This window comes from Orussus abietinus, unplaced genomic scaffold (assembly GCF_000612105.2).
Source record: "Orussus abietinus isolate OABI.00-Male unplaced genomic scaffold, Oabi_2.0 scaffold708, whole genome shotgun sequence".
NCBI classification, from domain to species: domain Eukaryota; kingdom Metazoa; phylum Arthropoda; class Insecta; order Hymenoptera; family Orussidae; genus Orussus; species Orussus abietinus.
Window position 1 is genome coordinate 1,260 of NW_019394850.1, and position 23,625 is coordinate 24,884.

At 36.8% G+C, this 23,625-nt stretch overlaps 3 protein-coding genes across 8 annotated transcripts; 1 reads left to right on the forward strand and 2 right to left on the reverse strand.

Annotated features, from left to right (window-relative positions):
* Positions 1-239: 239 nt before the first annotated feature.
* LOC105696052 (cleavage and polyadenylation specificity factor subunit 6) lies at positions 240-8,923 on the reverse strand (the record flags this gene model as incomplete). Of its 5 annotated transcripts, none has more annotated exon segments than XM_023433339.1 (8): positions 240-541; positions 4,222-4,335; positions 5,127-5,253; positions 5,395-5,877; positions 6,373-6,600; positions 6,687-6,911; positions 8,074-8,219; positions 8,508-8,923. In XM_023433339.1, coding segments are annotated over 7 exon segments (1,545 nt in total), but the record flags the coding sequence as incomplete, so codon positions are not given.
* A 3,901-nt stretch (positions 8,924-12,824) lies between these two features.
* Positions 12,825-18,304, reverse strand: LOC105696072 (septin-2). 2 transcript variants are annotated; one of them, XM_012418239.2, is made up of 8 exons: positions 18,286-18,304; positions 17,868-17,985; positions 16,034-16,370; positions 15,850-15,961; positions 15,585-15,777; positions 15,058-15,185; positions 13,372-13,545; positions 12,825-13,308 (listed from the first exon to the last, which is right to left on the reverse strand). In XM_012418239.2, exons 3-8 carry the CDS (start codon positions 16,339-16,341, stop codon positions 13,135-13,137), a joined length of 1,089 nt encoding a protein of 362 aa, XP_012273662.1. In that variant the 5' UTR covers positions 16,342-16,370; positions 17,868-17,985; positions 18,286-18,304; the 3' UTR covers positions 12,825-13,134. The 2 variants fall into 2 exon arrangements, with proteins under 2 accessions (XP_012273662.1, XP_012273663.1); XM_012418240.1 differs by lacking the exon at positions 18,286-18,304 and adding an exon at positions 18,207-18,225 and having other exon boundaries at positions 13,135-13,308.
* Positions 18,305-19,430: 1,126 nt separating this feature from the next.
* On the forward strand, positions 19,431-23,299 carry LOC105696071 (condensin complex subunit 3). Its single transcript, XM_023433344.1, has 7 exons — positions 19,431-19,815; positions 20,007-20,803; positions 20,881-21,430; positions 21,505-21,813; positions 21,896-22,261; positions 22,343-22,852; positions 22,920-23,299. Exons 1-7 carry the CDS (start codon positions 19,699-19,701, stop codon positions 23,052-23,054), a joined length of 2,784 nt encoding a protein of 927 aa, XP_023289112.1. The 5' UTR covers positions 19,431-19,698; the 3' UTR covers positions 23,055-23,299.
* Positions 23,300-23,625: the final 326 nt, after the last annotated feature.

Below are 23,625 nucleotides of genomic sequence, written 5' to 3' on the forward strand. Positions count from 1 at the left end.
AAAGTAAAATCTTTAAAAACTTAAATTTTCTAAATACCGTCATTTTCTTAAGAGATGCTCAGATATTTTCATTTAAAGTGAATACACGTTATGGGGTTCGATCTCGATATTTTCTCGAAACCCAAATGAGTTTATTTAAAAAAAAATTATTAAAGTAGCTAAACATAATTTTCCTACAGAAAATACCGTCCACAAGTACAAGTAATAAACGTGGAAATATAATCAGAAATTATAGTCACCTGAGCAGCTGGAGGTCCATAACCATGAGGTGGTACATGAGGGGGACCATGAGGTTGGTTGTGAGGAGGACCATGAGGTGGACCATGAGGTGGTCCGTGAGGGGGCCCATGAGGCGGCCCGTGAGGAGGACCTGGGGGACCGGGAGGTCCTCCAGGATGTTGACCAGGATGTTGATGCGGAGGACCTTGCGCAAAGAATGCCGGATTCACATGTGGAGCTGGTCCACCTGGCGGCCCTTGCGGAGGTCCTTGCGGCGGACCACCGTGCCCCGGCGGAGGCCCACCTGGACCTGGCAACATTCCTGATCAATTGAGGCTTTACCATGTTAAAGATACGAGTACACAACCATTTTAGTTGAATGCGAATCCATTTCCAATGTGCCTTACGAATTTATTTATGACCAGGAACATTTTACTTCAACATTTTAAGACAATCGTGAACAAATCAACAGAAACAAGAGAGCAGGCTCTAGGAATTGCACAGAGGACCCCTAAGGACTAGCCTATACACTTTGCACTTATTCCACCTTCATTCTTTGTTCGAGGGTACTCGACACATTGCAAACTAAAATAATTATTTTCAAACAATTATCCTTACCAAATGGATTTATCAATCTAAAGTTAAAATTACACATTAAAATTCGGTTTGTAACATTTTTTTAATGACCAAATGAATTGTGCTGAAATATTAAATGCACCCTGTGTTGGTAAAAATATTTATACCAGAAAACTATTTTCTAATTATATACGTTAACGTTAAAAGCGTATATAATGAAATATATAAGTTCAAGTTAAAGGTTTTTTTATTTGGCCTGTATTTAGTCAATATTCATCCTGTTTTTAAATATTCTTAATTTTTAAATCAAGACTGTAAGATTCTTTCTTGAAATGTTTAAATTAATGAAGTAGTTTTATCTAATTTTATAGTTTCTCGTAACGGCAGAATTCCAGTGGATATGACTTGTTAAAAATGATTAAAATTACCATTGATTTCTATAAATCATACATACCAACTTCTTAGGCATTCATTAATTAATAAAAAGTACAAAAATAAATAGATTTATCTTAAGGGGGAATGGTACCACTCGGTAAACTCGAGTCGACCGTGCTGCCACGTAACGAAAAGCAATGGAAAAACTTATGATATTGCAAGCGCCGTTTCTGTCGGCACACGGTTGCTGACGGCTGCCGTGGCATTCATAGGTTTGTTCGTTTTGCCTACACTTTCTACACTTTTACGAAAAGTGTACACTTTGGCGTTCGTTTTAACGGAAGTGACGCAGACGTCACTGTTCGTTTTGCGAGTGCATCTACACCGAGTGTACACTTTCTCTACACTTTCCGCTCTCGATCCCGAGCGAGTGCAAGAAGTGTAGTCCGCGAATTTGGCGGCAAATTTCAAAATTAAAAAGACCAACAAACAGGAAAATACAAAATTTATGCTAACATCTCAACGTAATATAAATGGAAGTAATTATTAATGCATCTTCTTCGTGTATAAAACGATTTAGCGTTTTAGTTTTGTGCATAATGTTTGAAACAATATACAATAATTATGTATTACTACGTAACCGCGGTTGGAATGAACTAAACTATAATTTTTCCTTGTTGTAGTTAAATTGCTTTATATTCTACTGCAATAACATTCTCACCCTTATTGATCCTCAATACCTGAAATTCGTGAAAGGAATTTTCATCTTCTACAATTACAAGGTAATAGAACGAATTGTAGGATTTGAAGAAAACGAAGACAGCCTAAGAAGGAAGGCTGGAGGAAGCATTACATTTTCGTATCCATCATCGTCCGATACGGATAACCTCAAAATCGCGTACCGCTCTACTAAATCGGTCATCTTGAACTTTCGTGAGTTGCTGGCGTTCGGGACGTCGACGAAAGTGTATCTACCCTTCAGCACTTTTCAAGAAAAGTGTGGTACACTCGTTACCCTCGAGTGTAGAAAGTGCAGTCAACGCGAACAAACCTCATGTCTCGGTAATTATGACGTCATGCAGTCGTACGCCAGTAACGTCGAGTGTTAGAACCATCGGATACCGGGACTCAAGAAAACTTTCATACCTCACGTAAAGAAATAAAGGCTTTGTTATTAAGAAATTCAATAGAAAACAGATATCGACTATATTACACAACAAACGAACTTGACCTTTACAACAATCGGGGTGTTTACATATGAGCCGCTCAGTGCACACATTGATTAACTCCATAAAACAAAAAGTTGAGAAATGCGATGAAGTAATGTAGATTCTTTTTTAAAATTCCTATTATAATATAACTTCAAATATATAATGTAGAATACATAAATACAGTTATAGTTTTCATCTAACGGTATATAAAAATAATAAGAAAGAATAGCCAAAAAATAATCGTCTGCATTTTATATCGACAAATGTTTTTGCAGGTATTAAATTTCCTCCCCTATTCCTGTATGCCAAACCTTTTGTTCCGTTATGCTTTTGTAAATTTCGTGCCCATTTATCAGGATTACGACTTCTTTTCCTCCCAATCGATGTGTTTGTTGGGGAATTTGTACCGTTGCAATCGGATGAATTCGAGAAACACGATAAACGTCTTCTTTCCCCAGACTTTCTGCTGATAAATCGTATTGAAGAATCATCACTGCTTTCCACATCCACATTGTTATTAGTTTCACTCATCTTGATTATAACGGTATAATATTTAGTTCTTTAAAAACAATCAGAGAGTAATGTTGAAAAGACCAAAAAATATGTAGTCCGTGTAATATTGGTGAAGTATACGGTAACATTCAGCGGGAGAGATCACCGTTATACTAACTACCGTTTGCATTGTGCTTTTTTCTATCTGTTTACTGATGCGATTTTATTCCTCATATTGTTGAAAGAGGGAAAGCATCTTCGGCTGTTTAAAAAAAAAAGCGTCGATGTACGGCCGCAACAGTTAATTCATTAATACTATACTGCCAGGTATTCGTCTACGATTTACATTAGAGTATGGAGTTAATCAAAATGGCTTCTGAAATAAATTACTTATTATTCAATGCCCAACAAAATTTTGCCGTTTAATTGTATTAATCTCTATTAATCAGGAAAGATATTATAAATATAAAAAGTTATGACTATACCGAGTGCTTTGACACCTAAATTTAAGATTTTTCAAAAAGTGGAGTTAGTCGATGTGTGCACTGAGCGGCTCATATTGCATCTAATGGAGATCGTGCAAGGGTCCCGATAAGTTCGGCTATGTGCTGGCTGTTTCTGTCAGGTCGCACACTGCGCTCTCTTCTGCAACGTAGCGACATCATAGGTAAACTAACGCTCGTAGTGGAAACTTACTCAAGTTTTTTGTAAGGGGAATGTCCTCGTTGACAACTTCGCATGTTCGCACCCAAAAATGTCGAGTTTAGCTATTTGATAGTAATTCCCAGTGATAAAGTATGAAATTGATGTGTACAACTTCCTATGTATAGCCCTTTTTAATCTTCGTTAGTGATTAGTGATTCCGCGTAACGGTGCCGTAAAAATTGGGCAAATATCAACAGAGATCATGTTGGACCACCATGATAGATTCGTAAGTTAGAAGTACGAATTTTTACTAATTACTTATATTCTTTCTGAAAAATAATTTTAAAATCTGGCTCCCCAGGGAAAATTATATTTTCGGGAAGCTGTAAAAACATTGTTGGGCACGGAGTTCCCCCGCTTAGAGCTCTCGTGGTTGTGAAAACACAAACAGAGAAAATGATACACCATTCCCCCCTAAGGATCTCTAAGTAGGAAAAGCACTGAATCTGTACCCTAAAACTCTATCGTTATTTGTTGTCCAGTGTTGTATACATTAGGACTAGGCGACAGGATTGGAACTACCATTTAAGATTTGCCCTTCTTCATCGCAATGTGTCACAGATGTACAATAATACATTTCCCTCAATATCATGCAATAGCCTAATCATCAGGCGACAATTTACTATCATACTAAATCTCTCACCACCCATAGAACCTGGAGGAGGTCCTCTTTGAGGTGGGCCTTGTCCAGGTTGCGGGCCTTGCATGTGTTGATGTTGAGGGAAACCTGGAGGTCCCTGAGGCCCATGATGCATTCCTATGTACATTGAACGATACCGTTAGAATATGAATAGTTGAAAGATACTACAACCATGGATCTTGTCACGCGAAAGACAAACGTGCATGTCTTGACATTTATTTTCCGATGAAAGTTACTCTATTGACGGACTCATTACTGCACACAATCAATCAACATAGGATGCATTAATGACAAGTATGAAAAGTTAAAAAGGAGACTATTCGATTTGAATATCAAACTGGGTATTTTTACTAAATTACTATTTTTATTAGAATATTTGATAGAAGGGGGATACGACTATTTAAAAAAAAAATGGACATTGTAAATATATCATTTGTTGTATACAAGAGTACATACGAAAACGCCCAACATCTTCCAAAAACAATGCTTGCTTAATCAACATTTACTTCATTTGGTCTATCGAATATTGTAACAAGTAATATGAATTGTTATAGATCTTTTCATCGGTCACGATGTTATAAAATTCAAAATCACTTGAAAGTTCAAATGACGAAAAATTAACCATTAACTGTACTCACTTGGTTTTAATTTAATATGTTGAGAGAAATATTTTCATTGATTATCGTTCCTTATTTCATCATCTACTGAGATATAACGTTTGAAAATTGGAACATATTTTCCTTCCAATCAGTAGAATACCCAATTATTGTTGAAGTTAAGGATATATTATTGCATATAATACTATTTTGTTACACACAAGACACATTAATAATTCAGACATAATAAAAAAATTAAATTGAAAAACATAAAAGGTAACACGGTTACATAAGTAAAATAAAGATACTAACCGGGTGGTCTGTTCCATTCAGGACGAGGTGGGGCACCGCGCGGATCTCCTGGAGGACCTCCAGGGTGTCCTGGAGGACCACGTGGTGGACCCTGTCCAGGGGGCCCAGGAGGACCGCCATGGAATTGCTAAATTAAAGCATAAAAAATAGTGTTGTTTAAATATCAAATTATTACGCTTACTGAAGAAATATTAAATGTAAAAAATGTATGAATTTAACTGGACCCTGAATGTTACAAAATTTGTTTTGTATAGAATATACTGCTTACCATTCCAGGTGGTCGATGCTGTCCTGGTCCTGGTCCAGGAGGTCCTTGCTGAGGAGGTCCACCAGGGCCACTAGGTCCTCTAGGTGGTCCAGGAGGACCATTGGGTCTTGGACCATTCCATGGTCCTTGCTGATAACCAGGAGGTGGAGGTCCTTGATTAGGATGACCAGGTAAAGGATGATGTGGTCCAGGACCAGGACCCATTGGTGGACCGTGCATTCGAGGTGGACCTTGTTGCCCAGGACCACCTGGTCCAGGAGGGCCCATACCAGGTGGTGGCATCCTTTGGGGTCGCACACCCTGCGGTGGACCCATCATCATCCTTGGGCCATGGTTTTGTTGTGAATGTTGTGGGTGTTGAGGATGCTGTGGATGTTGCTGATGAGATGGCATTGGTGGTTGATGCTGATGTGGATTATGTGGCCGTTGACTTTGACTTTGTTGAGGGGCAGGAGCTGTTCTTGTTTTACACTGAGACTCAAACTGAAAACATCAATTGCGTTATAAGCTTTTATATAGTGGTACAATCATTTTTCAGTCACTTATTCGCATGAAAAATACAGTACAAAAATTTGGGATACGTCGAGTACAATATTTCAATTTGCTAAACTGGAATTATCAGTACAAACGAATTCAAATACTGGGTCCAAAAGCGAAACTGAGTGACCTACTCGTACCGAGGTCCCCAACCGCGCGCTAGTCGTTTACTCGAATCGTTTTAACTAAACCAACTAGCTATGTGCCAAACGTATGTGGACGCGTTCTTCCTTCCTTCACCGAGTTATCGATTTGAGTGCAAATTTAAATAGATAATGTTTTTAAATTCATGTAACATAAGTTGATAAAGTATTTATTCCTCACATCACTACTCACGTTCAAACTCAGATTAACAATAGATGAAGTATTTAACTTGTTATCGGCAACAAGGATTATATAATTACATTATCAGGTTAACAAGGAATTATACATAAAACTCACCTGATTTAATGCTTGTTTTGTTGGAAAAGTAACAACTGGATTTTGACCATGAAGTTCTTTTTTAGGAAGTCTTTCCATACAAATTCTCATACTTTGCTCCGAACCCAAAGAAATAACACAAAACCCTTTTGATTGACCGTTAGCACGATTTTCAAAAAATTTCACTTCAACAAAGTCATTAACTCCTATACTTTGAACAGCATCAGTTATATCTTGATCACTCGTCCACTGTAACAAGATCACTTATTAAACTTATAAAAATATTATCATTTATCATGTTCAATAGAAAATTACAAAAGAAGTTATGTATATACCCAAGTTAAATTGCCAACATATAGTTGATGTCGTCTTCCAATTTGGTTGGGCTGAATGTTATTTCCAAGTTGATGATAAGGCGCAGTACCATTAGTTTCCTCATTAGGCGATGTTGTATCACCATCGCCTGTAGCGCTGTTACCAGTAGAAACACCACCATTACCACCTGGTGCAGCCGCAATCACGTCATCGTACAGGTCAACGCCATCTCCAGCAAATTCATCCTAGATTATGTTACTTCTCTTATTACTGATGAATTACTACTTTGTTTATATTTATATTAACAAAGCAACAACATTATACAATAAAAAAAGAAAAGAAAAACATTTTAATCAAAGTAAGCAGGCCATGAGATTTTAATGTAGTACGCTGGGGACACGCTACTCGTAAATAAAGTATAATTTCTCAATTACATAATTATTACTGAATATATTATAAAAATAATGTTTAACAAAATTAGGTTAAAGATCAATAATTATGGTGCAATTTATTTATAACTCGTAATATTCTATTTCATTCTTCATCAACGATGATTTTCTTAGCCTATTGGGACTGATTAATCTCCTAAAACGTTTTAAGTAACAATGGCTTTAAACAAAATATTGTAACAATGTAACGTCTTTCAAATAAAAATAATGAAATGTTGTTAACATTAATTCTGTTATATTCAAATTAATTTTTCATACCCACTTCAACTTACATGATAATTTGAACTTCCTTATTACATTTTTTTGTTACTAATATTTGTGATGTTTGAAAAATTACATTGTCAGCTCCAGTTATATAGATTCTTAAAAACAATGATAGTGCTTATATGATGTATTTATAAATATTGAATACGTAACATTATTATATTTTACCATAATATAATTATGTAATTAAATCAATAAAAATTCATAATTTCTATTTAGATTATATTGAAATTAACTAATCATAATTTTATTTATTTGCAAGAGATAAAAAAAAATTAAAAACTAGATGAAAGCCGTTTTTGCTCCAAAATGCATCAGTATCCTCAATGTAAATGATAACGAATTTAAGAAATCTGACTTTGACACCGTTAACGATCAATAAATTTCATGTGGAATATCCCTCTAAAACTGTAGTAAACAAATAATCTTTAAAGATGTAACAATGAAAAAGTTGAAGAATAATACATTCTGAAGATTATGCAAATAATTTATAATTATGTGATATTTACGGTTAGCGTATCTCCAGCTAAAAGAAAGACACGTAAATACTTAATTCATATACGGAGATCTGTAGTCTTTATAAAACTGCTCGCATGAGCACAGATTTATCGAATATTACATCTACCTAGGATACACAAGAAATGAGCTACTAGTAGAGAAGTTTTCATTACGAAAGTATCTAAATCCCGCTAACCATACTCTGATACTCGGAGTAGAGGGAACGGTTCGATATTTGCCTCGACGTTGAAGCTAACACCATTTTGGTTTTCCCAGTGCACGTATCTGATGCTTATATTCGCAGCACATACAGATTCAGAAAGATACAGCGAGATCGTGAATCTGAAAGGTGTGCGGCATTAAGAAGGGCGGCAGACAACGTTGATAATTCACGCGCCAAAACATTATTAAATTAATGCAAACACGTCGGGATGGCTCTCGTTTGCAGTTCAGAAGTTTGTGAAGCCGTCGCGACCAATCGTTAGCAAAACTCCACCGCGACGCCGAAAAGTCCGACTTACAATTGTACACGTATTGATCATTTATCGTGTTCGCGAAGCTGCTCCTGACTTACCTATTCTGTTTCGGAAACATTTCGACATAGTTATATTCAATAAATGTTCGAATTACCTGGGCAAAATCTTGCTCGAGATCGTCGGCGTACAAATCAATGTCACCGTCCGCCATTTTACGCACACCGACGCTCGCCTCGCGGCATTCGCTCAAAGCGCTAAAGACATGACCCCAAACTTACTGGTACGCAGTTAGATAACTAGATTGCCGTAAGATATATTAACCTATGATCAGAAAGTAATAGAGACTGTCCTCACAGCACTGAAATCATGGACGTAAGAATATATAAATGGAACTTAAAGGCTATGAACGCACGAATATATGGACGGAGCCCAAAGTACTCATCTTAGATCAGGGGGAAACCAACGCGTAGGAAAAGGAGGGGCATATTGATTTCCCGTTTTTCAGCCTCCTGATTGGCACGTAAGAATATCATACGTTCATGGATTGGCTCTAGAAAGCGGCGCGTAATTTCAAAACCACTGTACACCACCTTACCATTGTTCACTGAACTCCGTCGATGGTTTCCTCCTGTCCGCTCTGCCCTCTCCGGCCGCGCAGCGTACTAGCGGCGGGAGCAGCGCGGAATTCGAATCGCTCGAGGGGCAGAATGGATTNAATGAAATACCGTAGGAAAATTTACGATGCATCAACTATCGGACATAGAAACGAAATCGTGATTTCATGTCCCTTATATATTTACGTTCTACACCATTTTTCGTACTACTCAAATAAATGAACACCTGTAAATCATTAAATGAGCATGTAAATGAGCACCCGCAAACATAAGAAAGACATTTCATATCCGAGTTTTTTATAAACACAAATCGGATTAACTCTTATGAATTGATTTCATTCGAAATTGATGTACAAAACACAAAACCCCATTTCCATTTCGTATTTGAAATAAGAACAATAAACTGTTATGTATTTCCCATTTTAAATAGATTTTGAATCTATTTCCGTTTGAAATTAAATACTTCCAGAGAAATGAGGATAATTGAAAAGAATCGATCAGAATGATACTTGTTCTACCAACTGAGTCAACTCTCGAAAAAGTCAAACAACACGCGTGACTCGAAATAGCCACATTGGCAAAACCACATGAAATTAAATTGTTTACTTGCATTTTAAATACAAATACAAGTCATAAAATTACGTGTCCGAAGAAGGCATGGACAACGGAGGGTTAACATGACGACTAGATGGCACAGTTAATTCGAGACGACATTTCTCGTGGAGGAATTGACCCTCCATTCCCTCTGTTAATTAATTGACCGCGGTCGCTGCAAAATGACAATCCACCTTGCGAGCCACGGAAAGAAGGGGCGATAAGGCCCGAGGGTGAACGACGGCAAGCGAGAACGCCGTCGGGAGGCATAAGATCCGCGAAAGAGCAACGGAGAACGCCGCTCCGGATGGGATGAGACCGCAGCCCTGGGTAGAGAGAGAATCTTTCTCGCCGGCGTGTAGACATCGATGTTAATCCGATTATCGGGAGCCGATACCGAAACCCTCACAACAGAGAGTAGAAGGCCCGAGACAGGAGTTTTAACAGTGGTAGAGAAAGCCCGATGCCTATGCGACCCGTAGGAGTAAAAGAGAACGCCACGTCTAGGACCCTCGAGCCCCGAGCCGGCGACCGAGCCTAGCCGGCCCCAACGAAGGGAAACTTATTTTTGGTCTTCTCCTTCCCTTTTCCCTCCATGTGTCACGCTTGTCAGAAAATTCATATAACGAAATATTGGCCATTTATATTTACTTTTGGCTGTAACGGGACTGTTCGATCGTCGCGAAACATATTACAACTTGTTTCCGTATAATACCATATTGCAAGAACGTCAATTCCTTCGGAAATATAAATTTTTTTTTCTAACCGTGTTCCCTCTATTTATTGTGCTTATTTTAGTTTACGTTTGTTGCAAAATTTCTCTTTCTATCATTTTGCTTTAATGTCAATGCCCTCAAATTGTATTATTTTAAACCACGGAACTCTGAAATTTCATCCTGTTTCAGTTTCTACATGGTTCATAAATTTGCATGTCTTAATAAAGCAGGGACGACGAAAGGTTAAAGTTACGAGTAGACGGCATAGTTTATTCGAGGCGACAGTTTTCGCTAAGGAAATGATCCTCCTTTCCCTCTGTCAATTACTTGATCGCGGTCGTCGCAAAATGACAATCCACCTTGCGCGCCATGTTAGGAAGGGGCGATAAGGCCTGTGGGTGAACGAGTCCGAGCGAGAACGCAGTCGGGAGACATAAGACCCGCAAGAGAGGAAGGGAGAACGCCATTCCAGAAGGAACGAGGCCGTAGCCCGGAGTAGAATGAGAGTCTTCATCGCCGGCGCGAAAACATTGACAATAATCCGCTTATCGGGGAACCGACATTCAGCCACACGCAGCAGGGGGTTGAAGGCCCGAGACCAGAGCTTTGAGAGTGGTAATGGAAGCACGAGGCCATTGCGACCCGTAGGAGGAAACGAGAACGCCACGCCCCTCGAGCCTCTAGTTGGCGGCCGAGCCGTGCTGGACACGCCAACGCGAAAGCGTTATCTGGTCAGGACCCGAAGCCCGGACGCATAAATCTGTCTTTGTTCTATGAGGCGGATAGCGCATCAAATAGGCTATCTCACTCGGACACACGGCCTCCAGGGCGGATATAGAGAGACCCAAGTATGCAGTCCCCTTTCCGCACCGACCCTCCGTGCTCGTGCTACCGCCGAGGCTGAGTGTCGATGGACTCGAACGCTTTCCGAATGACTCACCCCCCTCCTCCCCTGTACCCTATATGTGTAACGTTTGTCAGAGAATTCATATAACGAAATATTGGCCATTTAAATTTACTTTTGGCTGTAATGGGACTGTTCGACCGTCGCGAAACATGCTACAACTTGTTTGCATATAATATCATATTGCAAAAATGTCAATTCGTTCCGCAATATAAAATTTTCTCTATTCCGTCCATATCTACATTATCGAAAATTAATTTTCTTCCAAAAACACTACGTTAATTTGAGTCTAGTTAGGTATCACCGGGGTAACCTGGGGGGTCGTAAAAATATGCAGGCAAGCTCGGACGAAGCCTTCTGGCAGGAGGGGTTTTAATAGGTATATTCTTCGTGGGTAGTCCCACACTACCAGAATTTCATATCGGCCGCAGTCGGCCGCGAACATTTGTGCAAGGCGCCAGCTGAGACATAATGCTCCAGCGTGGTTTGGCGAGCTTTCCAGGCTAGCTCGGATGGGAACCCGATCCATCGGCCAAGATAACCCAGCGAATATTCGGATCGGTTATCCCATCTATCGGCCCGTACTAGCTCGCCGGCCTTCTTGTTACGGCCGATGGTGTCGGCCCCCAACCCGCACCCGGAAATCCGGGACACGGGACGGGTTACCCGACACACCCCGGCCATCCGGTCGAGGAGTATTCCCATGATGAGGGCAACCTGTCGCCGGTAACTCTAGGGGGAACGAGAGTGCGATCAGCTCCGCAGAGCGAGCATCTCTCACGGTTCCCCAGTAGCCATTTGCCGTTTCGTTACGGACCCATGGGGGTCCGCATCCACCTCCACCACGAGGAGGTTTACGGATGGCCCTTGGCCGCGTGGGCTCCCACCCCACGTCGTGCCTTTCGGAGGCAGTCCCACACTACCCGGGGATAAAGCTCCGGGTGTGCGAAAATGTATTTCCCCCGCCTCGAAAAGAAAGGTATCACCTTTACAAATGTCATATTTCACCGCCACCGGGGTAAGGACACATCAGTATTGAAAGACCGCGCGGACTTGATAACGACAGTTACGTCGTTGTCATTCAGAATGGATTTTGGCCTTTCGGGGCCCGATATTTTCCGAGCCCGACTTACCTAGATAAACTTCGATGGCCTGGAACCCAGTATCCGAACCCAAAAAAGGGAGAGGGAATCTCGATATCCCTGATTCCTTGCGGTTCTCGAAATGTACATAAAGTGGCCGAAGGACATCGTCGTCATGCATTTTTGCGGGAAAAACACGCATTCCGAAATAATCTTTTAGCTCCGTAATTTTCAACCGATTTGCTTTTTTAATAGCTCGATTTAAATAAAACAGAACTACCAAGGACTGTATCTTTTCAGAATTGTCGATTTCAGTTTTGGTTTAACGTTACAGCTCTCCGAAGGTACCGCAAGTTTTGTGTAGTTGTAATATTGAACCAAAACTAAAATTGAAAATTCTGAAGCTAGAGTTGTCGGTAATTTTGTCTTTGAACTGACCTATTAAACAGGCAAATCGACCCAAAATCACGGGTGTGTTTATTTCGTGAGCCTACGCACGAGGGCTTCACAGACGCAGTAGGCCCCTTAATGGAAAAATGAAGGTACAAAGAAATGTAAATATGCAATTAACTGTAAACTTGTTAATACTGCTTACATTCTGATGTATTGTGCGCTAAACTGCTTGCTGCGCTCAATGAAGAAAAAATAATTCGGTTTCTACAATAAATTACATTTATAAAAAAAGATGATTATACAAATTAATTTACTTTACTACTTTAAAAGTAAAAGTTCAACGTCTTTTTCACTTTGGATAATTCAGGAGAGACTCCTACAGTCAGTAGAAAATTAGTACATTATGTCACGTATTAATTATAAATACAGTTCAATAGATGATGTGGTTATATTAGATTGTATACTCTGGAAAGTCATATTATTTTTTTTTACTTTTTCCAAGAGTAAGGGTATGATGTTGGGCTTGTTGAGCAATTTGAGTTTTTCTTCTATTGAATTCCATTATATCATCCTCTAGTTTCTTACGAGTATCATCCAATTTTATCTTTTCGTCCATGTGATCTTTTTTCAGCTTATCAAATTTATTGTGTAACTGTAAAAAATATGAGTATCAAATGAATAAAATGTTAACAAGAAGTGTATCTTTTAATTTTACCTCTTTCTCTTCTTCTTTTAATTCTGCTTCTTTTTCCTTCACTCGAGCAACGAATAACTGTCGCATTTCATCTTCCTTTCTTTGAAGTTCTTGTAAATGAGTCGATCTTTTAGCCTCACAAGTTTGCTGGAAACTTACTGGCTTATTCTCACTGTCGACATCACTAAAGCCCATCTAAATATTACATAATACAGAATTATTCAAATATCGGTGGCAAATTTGCTGTTATAGTTAGTTCTTCATGGCTACACTTTCTACACTTTCGTGAAAAGTGTACACTATGACGTTCTCTTTGAAAGTGTAACTGCACCAAGTATAATGTGGTGTACACTTTTTTAAACCTAGTTTTAAGCAAGAATAAAAAGTGTACACTTGAATTTCTATGATTTGGAAGCTGAGTGAGGATAGAAATTGTCTTATATGAAAGCGCAAAAGCAAAAAAAAATTCAATTGTCATCAGAGGAATCAAGTAATAGTTTAAAAATATTTAAACTACTTTCCTTCAGTTATTTTCAAAATTCATTATAACATATAAAATGCCAAAGTAAGAAAAAATTGTTTAACGACCACGGAACTTATAAATGTATACTACGTACATATATAGTATGTTTCACTCTCTGAAAGATATTTGCTACAAATACCACGAATCCTAGCTCAACTGCCATTTTGTTTTTACACCGTAGTGTTCTCCTTATGAAGTGTATACTTTTTTCTCACTCAAAAGATGAGCTGCTCTCGGTTACATTCAGTTTACACTCATTACACTAAGGTGTCAAAAGTTTAGGTAAGAAAAATAGACCTAACTATTCAAGGGGGAATTCTCGTGTAACAGGGTACCAAGCTAGCAATTTTCAGGAATTTGTTATATAAAAATTATTGACGATATTTGAATCACATTCTTTTAATGTAAAGAGGCATCTTTGAAGTTTAAAAAGATATTTTTTTTCTTTATCTTTCTAAAAAGGATATAATTATCTTATTCACTTTTGACAGCACATCAGATGTCGGTGTGCAGTATAGCACTTGTCACAGTCATTGGAATGGCAAAAGTAAAATATTTTCTTAAAAAAGGAAAGTTTAAGCCAGTGTTATACTTGTTTTAAAAATATTTATAAAATTGTAAAATTGCTAGCGTTTGGAATGAAAATGAACTCTTTTCAGCAAAAAATCAGTCTAAATTTACAAACAATATTATATATAAATAATATGATTGAAATGATAAGTATTATATCCGTGGAGAAATGTATAATAAATTGAATGGGGTTCGAGCGAAGTTGATCAGTTGATTAGATTTTGAATTATCCTCCACGCTGGTTTGAAAAGTGTAGTTCCGAAAAAAATACGTTTAATATTAGCCTCTGCATAATTTCAACTTTTTTCTCTACTTTTTACTTACAAATTGAATCATTAGGTAACAGAACCTCGCGATTTTGGCAGTATCCATTTTGTAACTGATAAATTTTGACGTAAAGTCTTCAGATATCTTTACAGTTGTTTTGGATGTTTTTACATTTGTGAAGACAATAGCCTCTCACTAAATTGGCTGTAACTTAACTTTACATCGTTATTTCGATCTCGAAATGTTATGTGCATACTTCAAAGATGTACCTTCGATTAAAAACAATCGATTTTTTTCTTTTAGTGTTACGCGAAAACCCCCATTGCAGAAACATATTAATATTCAACCTGTTCTAATCTCTTCTTTCGATATAGTTCATAATGTCGGCAGTGAGTCTTTTCTCTCATGTCTTCCATATTCGTTCTAATAAGCATCTCACGAAGTTTTACGAAGTCACAGTGAGATTCATTTTCCACTGTAAAAATGATACAGTATTATTTTTGTATAAGACAACATGGAATGAATAAAAAATAAAATGATTATGTACCCTATTTCAAATAGCTATTTATATAATTCTTTTTTTTTTACATTCATACATGAAATTATGTAAAACTTTACTATATGTATATTAACTACAAAGACATCGTAAAACAGTTAATAAAAATAGATGGCTACACAATTCTAACACGTACTATGTAGCCATCTTCATCATCTTATCACTTTACTATTTCAAGTACTACTAATCGTAGCAATGCACAATATTTCTGTATAACTTTTTACCAAACAATTCCATACATTACTATTGAAAAATAGAAAGAAATTAAAAAAACAAGTTTATTTCCTATCATTTTCCAATCTTGAAAACAATTGTTACCTTGAACTGTCCCCCATGGATACTGTCGTGAGCGCATCATTTTATTACCAACACGAACAAAGTCTGTACTCCCAACAACTGCAAATGGAACGTGAGTATTCATGGTAGAATTCACATCGGAAACACTTTCATCATCAATAGGGAATTGATAAATATGAACACCATTATTTTGGAGTTCTGAAATGATTTTGCTCTGTAAAAGGAACAAATATATACATTTTAAGAGATATAATACATGGCATTTGAATACGTGGCATATCATTACCTTAAATCTTTGTAATTCAGTTTTAGATATTGTATCAGCTTTGGCAATTATGGGAATTATATTGACTTTCGTATCCAGCTTTTTCATACAAACAAGATCAATTGACTTTAGGCTGAAATAATAAACTCAAAATAACAAGTTATAAGAATAGTCAGAAAAGTTACATACATAATATAAATATTACCCATGGCCAGTAGGACAAATAAAGTATAGACAAACATGAATTCTACTATCATGGTACATGGACAGAGAACGTTTAATCTTTAATTCTTCTTGTAGATAAGCTTCAAATTGAGCATCAATGTAGTCAACCACTGCTTTAAAGCTGTCCTCTTTATTTATTTGGTCACCATACCCAACAGTGTCAACAATCGTAAGTTTTAGTCGTACATTGCTCTCTTGCAACTCATAGGTATGAGCTTTTAGTTTCACTGAGGGCAAATTATGAGGACTTGGAGTTGATTCGAAGCTTGTATTAAACAATGAGTCCATGAGTGTAGATTTTCCAAGTCCGGTCTCACCTACAAGATAATATGATAATCATTTGCTTCATATTTAGCATTTGGTTTTAAAGAAAGATTAAGATCTGTTATTAATTCCAGCCAGCCACACCAGAGTTCAGGAATCTCTAGCAAGTTTTTAATAAACAACACACTGGTCATATGACAAGTCCTGCTCCTTTGGGTTCCACTTCGGAAAAATATAGTAAAAATGTAATAAAAAAATGTAATAAAAATCTAATAAAAAAAATTAGCACAATCCAACCCTAGTATAACCTTGCAGTTCTAAGTTAGCAATGAAAGTGTTAGGCCTGATTCCACAACTCGAGTTAATCGCAATTTATCTGGTTTACACACAGTTTAAACCTACCATAAATCAATTAAACTCTGGTTAACTCAAATTGTGGAACCAGACCTTAATGTTTCACAATTCTGTGGAGTATTCAGTAACCCCATTCGACAAGGGAATTGTTTTCACAAAGAATTTGTGAAATAAATAATAACAGGCAGTTCTTCATTGAAACAGACTGTGAATGCGCAATATAAATTTTCCTAGCTGAAATCAAATTGTTGGCTAGATTACAGGCAATTATACTGGCACTCTTATGGTTCCTTAGTGTTTATGACTGTTTCTAATATTTTTTGTGTATTTTATACATCCAAGTACTCCTTTAATGAGTCATAAAAAAAAGTTATTGTTGCATTAGTAAAATAAAAGCTTTATAAAAAATATAGACTTTTAACTAAATTCGTTATTTAAATTAAGTTTAGTAATTCCTGACATGTAAGAAAAGTTATACAAGACTTTCCGTCTCAAAATAAATTGAACCTTTTTTTTTATCTAACAGATATATTATACCTTTTTCTTATAGCCCGTTTCTTCTACTTTTAGAAAATGTCCGAGTTTATCCTTTTATGCTTTCTTGTTGGAGAATTATTTCAAAAGTTTGAGAGTTTCTTTTATTTAACCTTTTAAACACTTTTTCTTCTGTGGGACGCAAATCTGAATTAATTGCAAATTTTATAAGCTATCAATTCTCATTTAACATGTTCGTCGCCCATATTTCGGCTACCATTCACGTTTACACACAGCGTCACCCATATCTAAGTGACGAGGCGACCAACATGTTAATTCGTACTCCAGTGTTTTCATTTTGGCACAAACAATTTTTGTTTAATAATTACAGTTGGTTATAAAAAAACTGTGTTTCCAGTAGAATTATTTTTACACGGCATATTATTAAAGCAATTTTGAAAATAAGATGCTTTTTCATGAATATATTATTATATTATTTAGTACCTTATCAAAATATAGTACTATTGGAGATCCTTGTATATCGTTCAGAACATTGCAACATAATCATTTATTGCTATTAAAACAATAAAATATTGACAATTTTAAGGGGATTGCAAGTCTTTTTAGATTTAACACATCATATACTTAATAATGTCAATATACTGGATTGCCAAATATACTGTGTGTAACTTTTTAGACAAAGATTTCATTACACAACTTACCGATGCAAAGAATGTTGAAAACAAATCCATTTTGCACAGATTTGTTGACCAACTGATCGGGAAGACTGTCAAATCCAACATGTCCAGAGAGTTTCAAACTCCGGATGTTAGCCTCTAGCTAGAATTGAAAATCAGCAACTAATAACTCAAATAATGTATTATATAGCAGTACTTATTCCATAAAAGGACGGTAAGGAAAAGTTCCGTTGGTGACAATACAAGGAAATCAAATCATTAGCGAGGAAACCAACGCCCTCAATCTTGACCAACTAATTTACTCGTACCGATGATACTTTCTAATTGCAGTTAAAAATAATAGTCTGCTTCAAATTATATTACCGTATACGATACTATGACACATACAAAATTATGTGTACTATTGCACGGAACAAAACCGAAAAAATTAAATAAAACTGACCTTTCCACGTTCAACTTCCACACTCCCCATTTCTTACAGAGATGAGTTGGGACGTTGCTAGATTGCTCACAGGTAGGGTCCAGTGTTGCCACTATCATGATCCAGATGGTTTTCTTCTTACTTCCTTATGTTGGATTTCGGCCCAGAGAGTCTATTACGTAAAGCAAATTGAGCGAAAATGTGAAAAATGAGTAGCTAACGGTATTACGGAACGTTTTTGGTGGTGAAAATGCGAGATCACTCATTTGAACTAGCTCGGCACAAAATATTAAGCGAAGTAGTGAAAGGAAAAAGATAAAAAAATAAACGCCGTGAACGCCATCTTCCACGGATTTCGATACCAAAAGTCAAAATGGAGAATCTCCCGGGTGTTTTGATTTTTAGCAACAATCGGATTCGGGGATGTAATAATAACCTCATTAGAAGAAGTAAAGAATTACGTGATGCCTCAGACCCATTTTTGTGAGAAGAAAGAGAATTTACTAGGATGTACAGGTTAGTTTTTGTTATCGCCAGGTTATATTACATTATTAAATATTGAAAACTGTTAAATAATTCATGCTTATATGCCATGATACGAAAATTATATTGTTGAACTTCTAATTATAGTACATGTAAACGTGAATGTAATACATATTTAAAAAATATGAATAGACTCGAGTCCTCTTCTTTACATTTAACGGCTTCCCATCTTCCCGCCTTTCCTGTCTATAACTAACATCTCTCAACAATTTTCTATTTACAAGGTACATACAGCCAGAGATGAGCAGGTCTCTGATACAGCCCATCGTGGTCTCTATATGTCATTCAAAATATTTCCAAGGCTCCCACCGCAGGCGCTGCAGTAGTTATCTGCAGAATATCTGCTTCTCAACTACCGGATAACTTTTAACTAGAAGTAAAAAAAACCGGACTTAAAGATATCACACAGATATCATCCAGAAAAAGATTTTGGGAATTCATCCGTAAATGAAAAAAATAGGGCATAAATGTGGAACAGCTTCGATTCACCACCGCTAGATGTTAACGGGTCGTGACAGCAGCGAAATATGGGCCGCGGGCACTTTCTATTACGTTACGCTTTGACCACACATGCGCAATAGGTTAGGTACTAGAGTTAACGCGCAGGCGCAAATCCGCCGTTTGACTGTTTTTAACTATTTAAATACATGTCGTTATATTTAAGAACGACCGAATGAAACTCATGAGATCAAACAAAGAAAAGGGACCAGGCAAAGTGAAATGAAAACCTAGAGGAAAGCACAAAAGGGACAAAACGGTACGACAAAAACCATTGATGCTAAGCTCGAATTAAAAAAAATAAAAGCAGCATTATAAAGCTCTAGAGTACGCATCGTGTTTTTTTCATAGTGAAGCCTAAATACTGTAAAGAGCAAAGAAATTAGTGATGCAATGGCTAAAACACTTCAAACAGTTCAGAAAACTATAAACAATATATTTGAAAGGGTTCAATTCAATAAGACTTGCCATCAGAAGGAGATGAAATTATTAAAAACATGTTATGATAAGGTAAGCATCCTCCATCTAAATTAGTTTTTCTGCATAGTTGCGATAATTTAACCCTTTGCAGTCGTATGTCTACTCTCAGCCACCAAAATTCTCTTGATCTTGGGAAAATGCGACCGCAAAGGGTTAATATGCAGTAGGTATTATTGTAACAGAAATTTGAAGTTGCAAAATTAAATGCAAGTTGCTTTTAGACTGACATTGATGTGTTTGGAGATTGCTTCATCGCTTGTTTGAGAGTACCATTGACGTATGCAGAGAAACATCCTCACATTGAGAATACTTTGGACTTTGCAGCAAAGTTTACTTGCAGTTTGGATTCTTTTGACAACGATGATAGTAATCAAATCATGTGCCCCTTCCTTAGCAAGTTACTTGACTTCTTACTCATTTCTCATGATGCAAAGTCAGCAGCGGTGAGGTTTCGTGTCTGTCATTTTATGAATCTACTTTTGTCTTCGATGGGAGAACATGCATACATTGACGATGAGTTGTGGGATAGAATTAGTTCAAACATGTTGGCAAGAGTTTTGGACAAATCGTCTAAGGTTCGAGCACAAGCAATATTTGCATTGCATAGATTGCAAGATCCATGCGATCAACAATGTCCAATAATCAAGACGTACCTGTTTCACTTAGAAAAAGATCCAAAACCTGAAGTTCGCCAAGCTGTTTTAGTAAATTTAGCAAAGGCACAAATAGTATTACCTGGTGTTCTGGAAAAGACTCGAGATATTAGTAATATGGTACGAAAAGAAGCTTATCGTTTTATGAGTAAAATAAATATAAAGTCTTTAACAATTAAGCAAAGAGTTTGGCTCATTGGCGAAGGCCTCAGAGATAGAACAGAGATGGTAGCGAAATTTGTTGAACACACATTATTACCTACTTGGCTGGAGCATTGTAATGGAGAATACATAGCATTATTAAGAGCACTTTATCCAGAAGATGCTATGGATATCAGTATATTAGTAATTAAAACTTTGTTCAAGTTAGTATTACCTACTTTTACTAATTTCACTTATCACATGTTTACATTTTGATATTAATGAATCATAAATTCATAAGGTCTGCCGAAGTAAAGATTCTGTTGGAACAATTACCCACTGATCCAAAGACAAAACTTATTCCACATGAAAAGTTAACAAGTGAAAGTGTTTTGTACTGGAGGTGCTTGATAGAACATCTTAAATCGATAAATTTTATCGCTTCAGACAGTGAAATGGATGAATTCCTCCCAGAGTTAACAAAATTCTGTAAATATATACGAGATTTTCTAGGTGACATAAATTCCATGGAATTACAAATTTGCGAAAGAATGGGACATAATTTTATTTTACTTCAGTTATTCGAAATAATTAAAATGTATGATCTCGCGGATGAAGTTGGACGAAGTAATTTAAAGCAGTTAATATTGAACACATTAATGATAGAAAATTGTCCAAGGACAGTAATTCAGTGTATTGTGCTACATTTAGAGGAAGTTGATCCAGATGTAAATGGGAGATTAACAGCCTTGACACATGTTATTAGTGAACTTAGAATACCATCTAAACAGACTGTTGCATCAACATTGATGCAAGTTTCCGAAGAAGAAGAACAACAAATACGGGTGAAGGTAAAAACGATATTTATTTTAGTAGATATTTGGTAACATTAATAAAATTTAAAAATTTTTAACAAATTCTTTAGAAAGCAAAATTCAGAATCCAGATTTCGGAAATTGAGGATGAGCAATATGAAGCCATTCAAAGAAAAGAGTTTGCGAAAGCAGAAGACTTGAATTCTAAAATCGAAGCTTTGAAAGAAGAAATCAATAAGCTGAGCTGTCCGACGACAGTTTCTGTAGACACCGAGGAAATCTATAAGGAAAAGAATGATCGTGCCACCATGATAGTGTGTCTAGAAATAATGTGTGCAATGATGCAATCAAAAAAAATTACCACTTTAACACCTATTTTAAGAACCCAAATGGAGAACATGGTATTACCAAGTATTGATGTAAGTTAGTGCGATAAGTTTCAATTTTACATCATATATTTTATCTTAATTTTAATCAGTTAATGTTAGTTGTACATTTCAGCATTTGGATGATGATGTTCAAACATTGGCATTTAAAGCTCTCTCAATATGTTGCGTATTGGATAAGGAATTGGCTAAACGGTATCTAATGGTATTCTTTATGATACTTACCACAGAAAATGACAGCACGAGGGTTTGGACTACAGCACTGAAAGCAGTGTTTGATTTGTTATTGCTGTATGGACTTGATTTTTTCGGCTTTGGAGAATGCAGTATAATAAATTCAACATCAAATAATACGAGAACTGGTAGAGTAAATTTGCATACTGATTCAGAAACTGATGATGTGACATCTATTAGGCAACAAGGTACTGAATCAGAAAGCCCTGATATTGTACGAATTTTAATTGATCTATTAGAAAATACAGTAAGTATTTGCTTTCATGTCGTTATAGTTAATGGAAGCTGAATTTATTACCTGTTTTATGAATTGTTTGATATATTTCAGAATGAGGAAGTACGTACCGTTACTGCAGAAGGTTTCTGCAAGTTATTACTACATCAGCGAATCGTCAGTGCTAGATTGCTATCCCGCCTCATTATCCTTTGGTTTAATCCAATATCAGAGGATGATATACGCATGAGGCAGTGTCTCACTTCCTTTTTTCATGCGTTCGCAATTTCTGCACTTACAAGCCAAGATATGCTTGAAAAGGCTTTCATGTTGACATTGCACGCACTGGTTAATGCACCAGCATTCAGTCCACTGCATGAAATCAATCCACTTAAAGTGTCAAAATTTATTTTAAGTCTTACCAAACCTGGTATACAGCAGTCTATATCAAACAGTTACATACACGAAAATCTTGCTTTTACCATTTTGGGAGAAATATTGAATGACAGAAGAGAAATCAGCTTAAGTATACTGATTAAGTCATTACAGTACTTAGACATTCAATTGGATGATGAAACAAAAACAAATGATTTGTGCGAAGCTGCTCAAAAAGTTCTAAAAATGGTATGTGAAGGATGTTTAATGATTTAGATTACAGTCGTTCTAAATTGACGCATGAATTTCATTTCAGGTTCAGAAGAGCGACAAAAATTTAGTCAATTACATTCACTTGTTTATAAGGAAATTAAATCAGACAGAAGAGGTTACCGAACAAATGACAATGGAGGAGGAATCAGATGATGAAACAGAAGATAGTGACCGATAATGTTGCGAATATATTAGTTTCAATTGGACAGGCGAAACAGAAGAATACAATTAAATTCAAGTATTTAAGAAAAATGATGGACAGTGTTTTGCGACACTAAACAGCTCGCGATTGTCAGTCAATCCCCGAGGGTAGTTAATCCTCGGGCCGGAGAAGACGGGCTCGGATAGTGTTTTGCTGAAGGGGGAATTAACCGCCAGCAGCTGGTTTCGCGTTTTGAATAAAAATATTCCGGATTTTTGTAATACTACAGACTATATTTCTTTATACGGATAAGGAATGATGCGTGATTTTATGGAGGTAATCAGTTGACTGGGCAACGAACTGTGTGAGATCCGATGTTGTCTCGGCAACTTTCGGTAGGAATCTACGTTGACTCGGCAACGTTTTTGAGAGAGATCCAATGTTGTCTCGACAACTTTCGTTTGGAATCTGATTTTTACAAAAATTCTTAAAAAGTATCCGAGTGCATAGTTCTCTTTCCAACTCGGTGGAGGGAGGAAGTCGGACTTGAGTCGAGCATTCTCATTGGAAGTGTTACGAGGCTACCCGATTTTCCTCAGAATAGAGA

Bases quoted from the DNA above. Each gene is read 5' to 3' on its own strand.
- LOC105696072 (XM_012418239.2), bottom strand. From the start codon at position 16,341: ATGGACTCATTGTTTAATACAAGCTTCGAATCAACTCCAAGTCCTCAT. The intron at 15,962-16,033 runs GTAATATTTATA...TTATTATTTCAG, and splicing joins ATTTGTCCTACTGGCCATGG to CCTAAAGTCAATTGATCTTG. The intron at 15,186-15,584 runs GTAACAATTGTT...TCATTTTTACAG, and splicing joins TCCATGGGGGACAGTTCAAG to TGGAAAATGAATCTCACTGT.
- LOC105696071 (XM_023433344.1), top strand. From the start codon at position 19,699: ATGGCTAAAACACTTCAAACAGTTCAGAAAACTATAAACAATATATTT. The intron at 19,816-20,006 runs GTAAGCATCCTC...AGTTGCTTTTAG, and splicing joins TAAAAACATGTTATGATAAG to ACTGACATTGATGTGTTTGG. The intron at 22,853-22,919 runs GTATGTGAAGGA...ATTTCATTTCAG, and splicing joins CTCAAAAAGTTCTAAAAATG to GTTCAGAAGAGCGACAAAAA.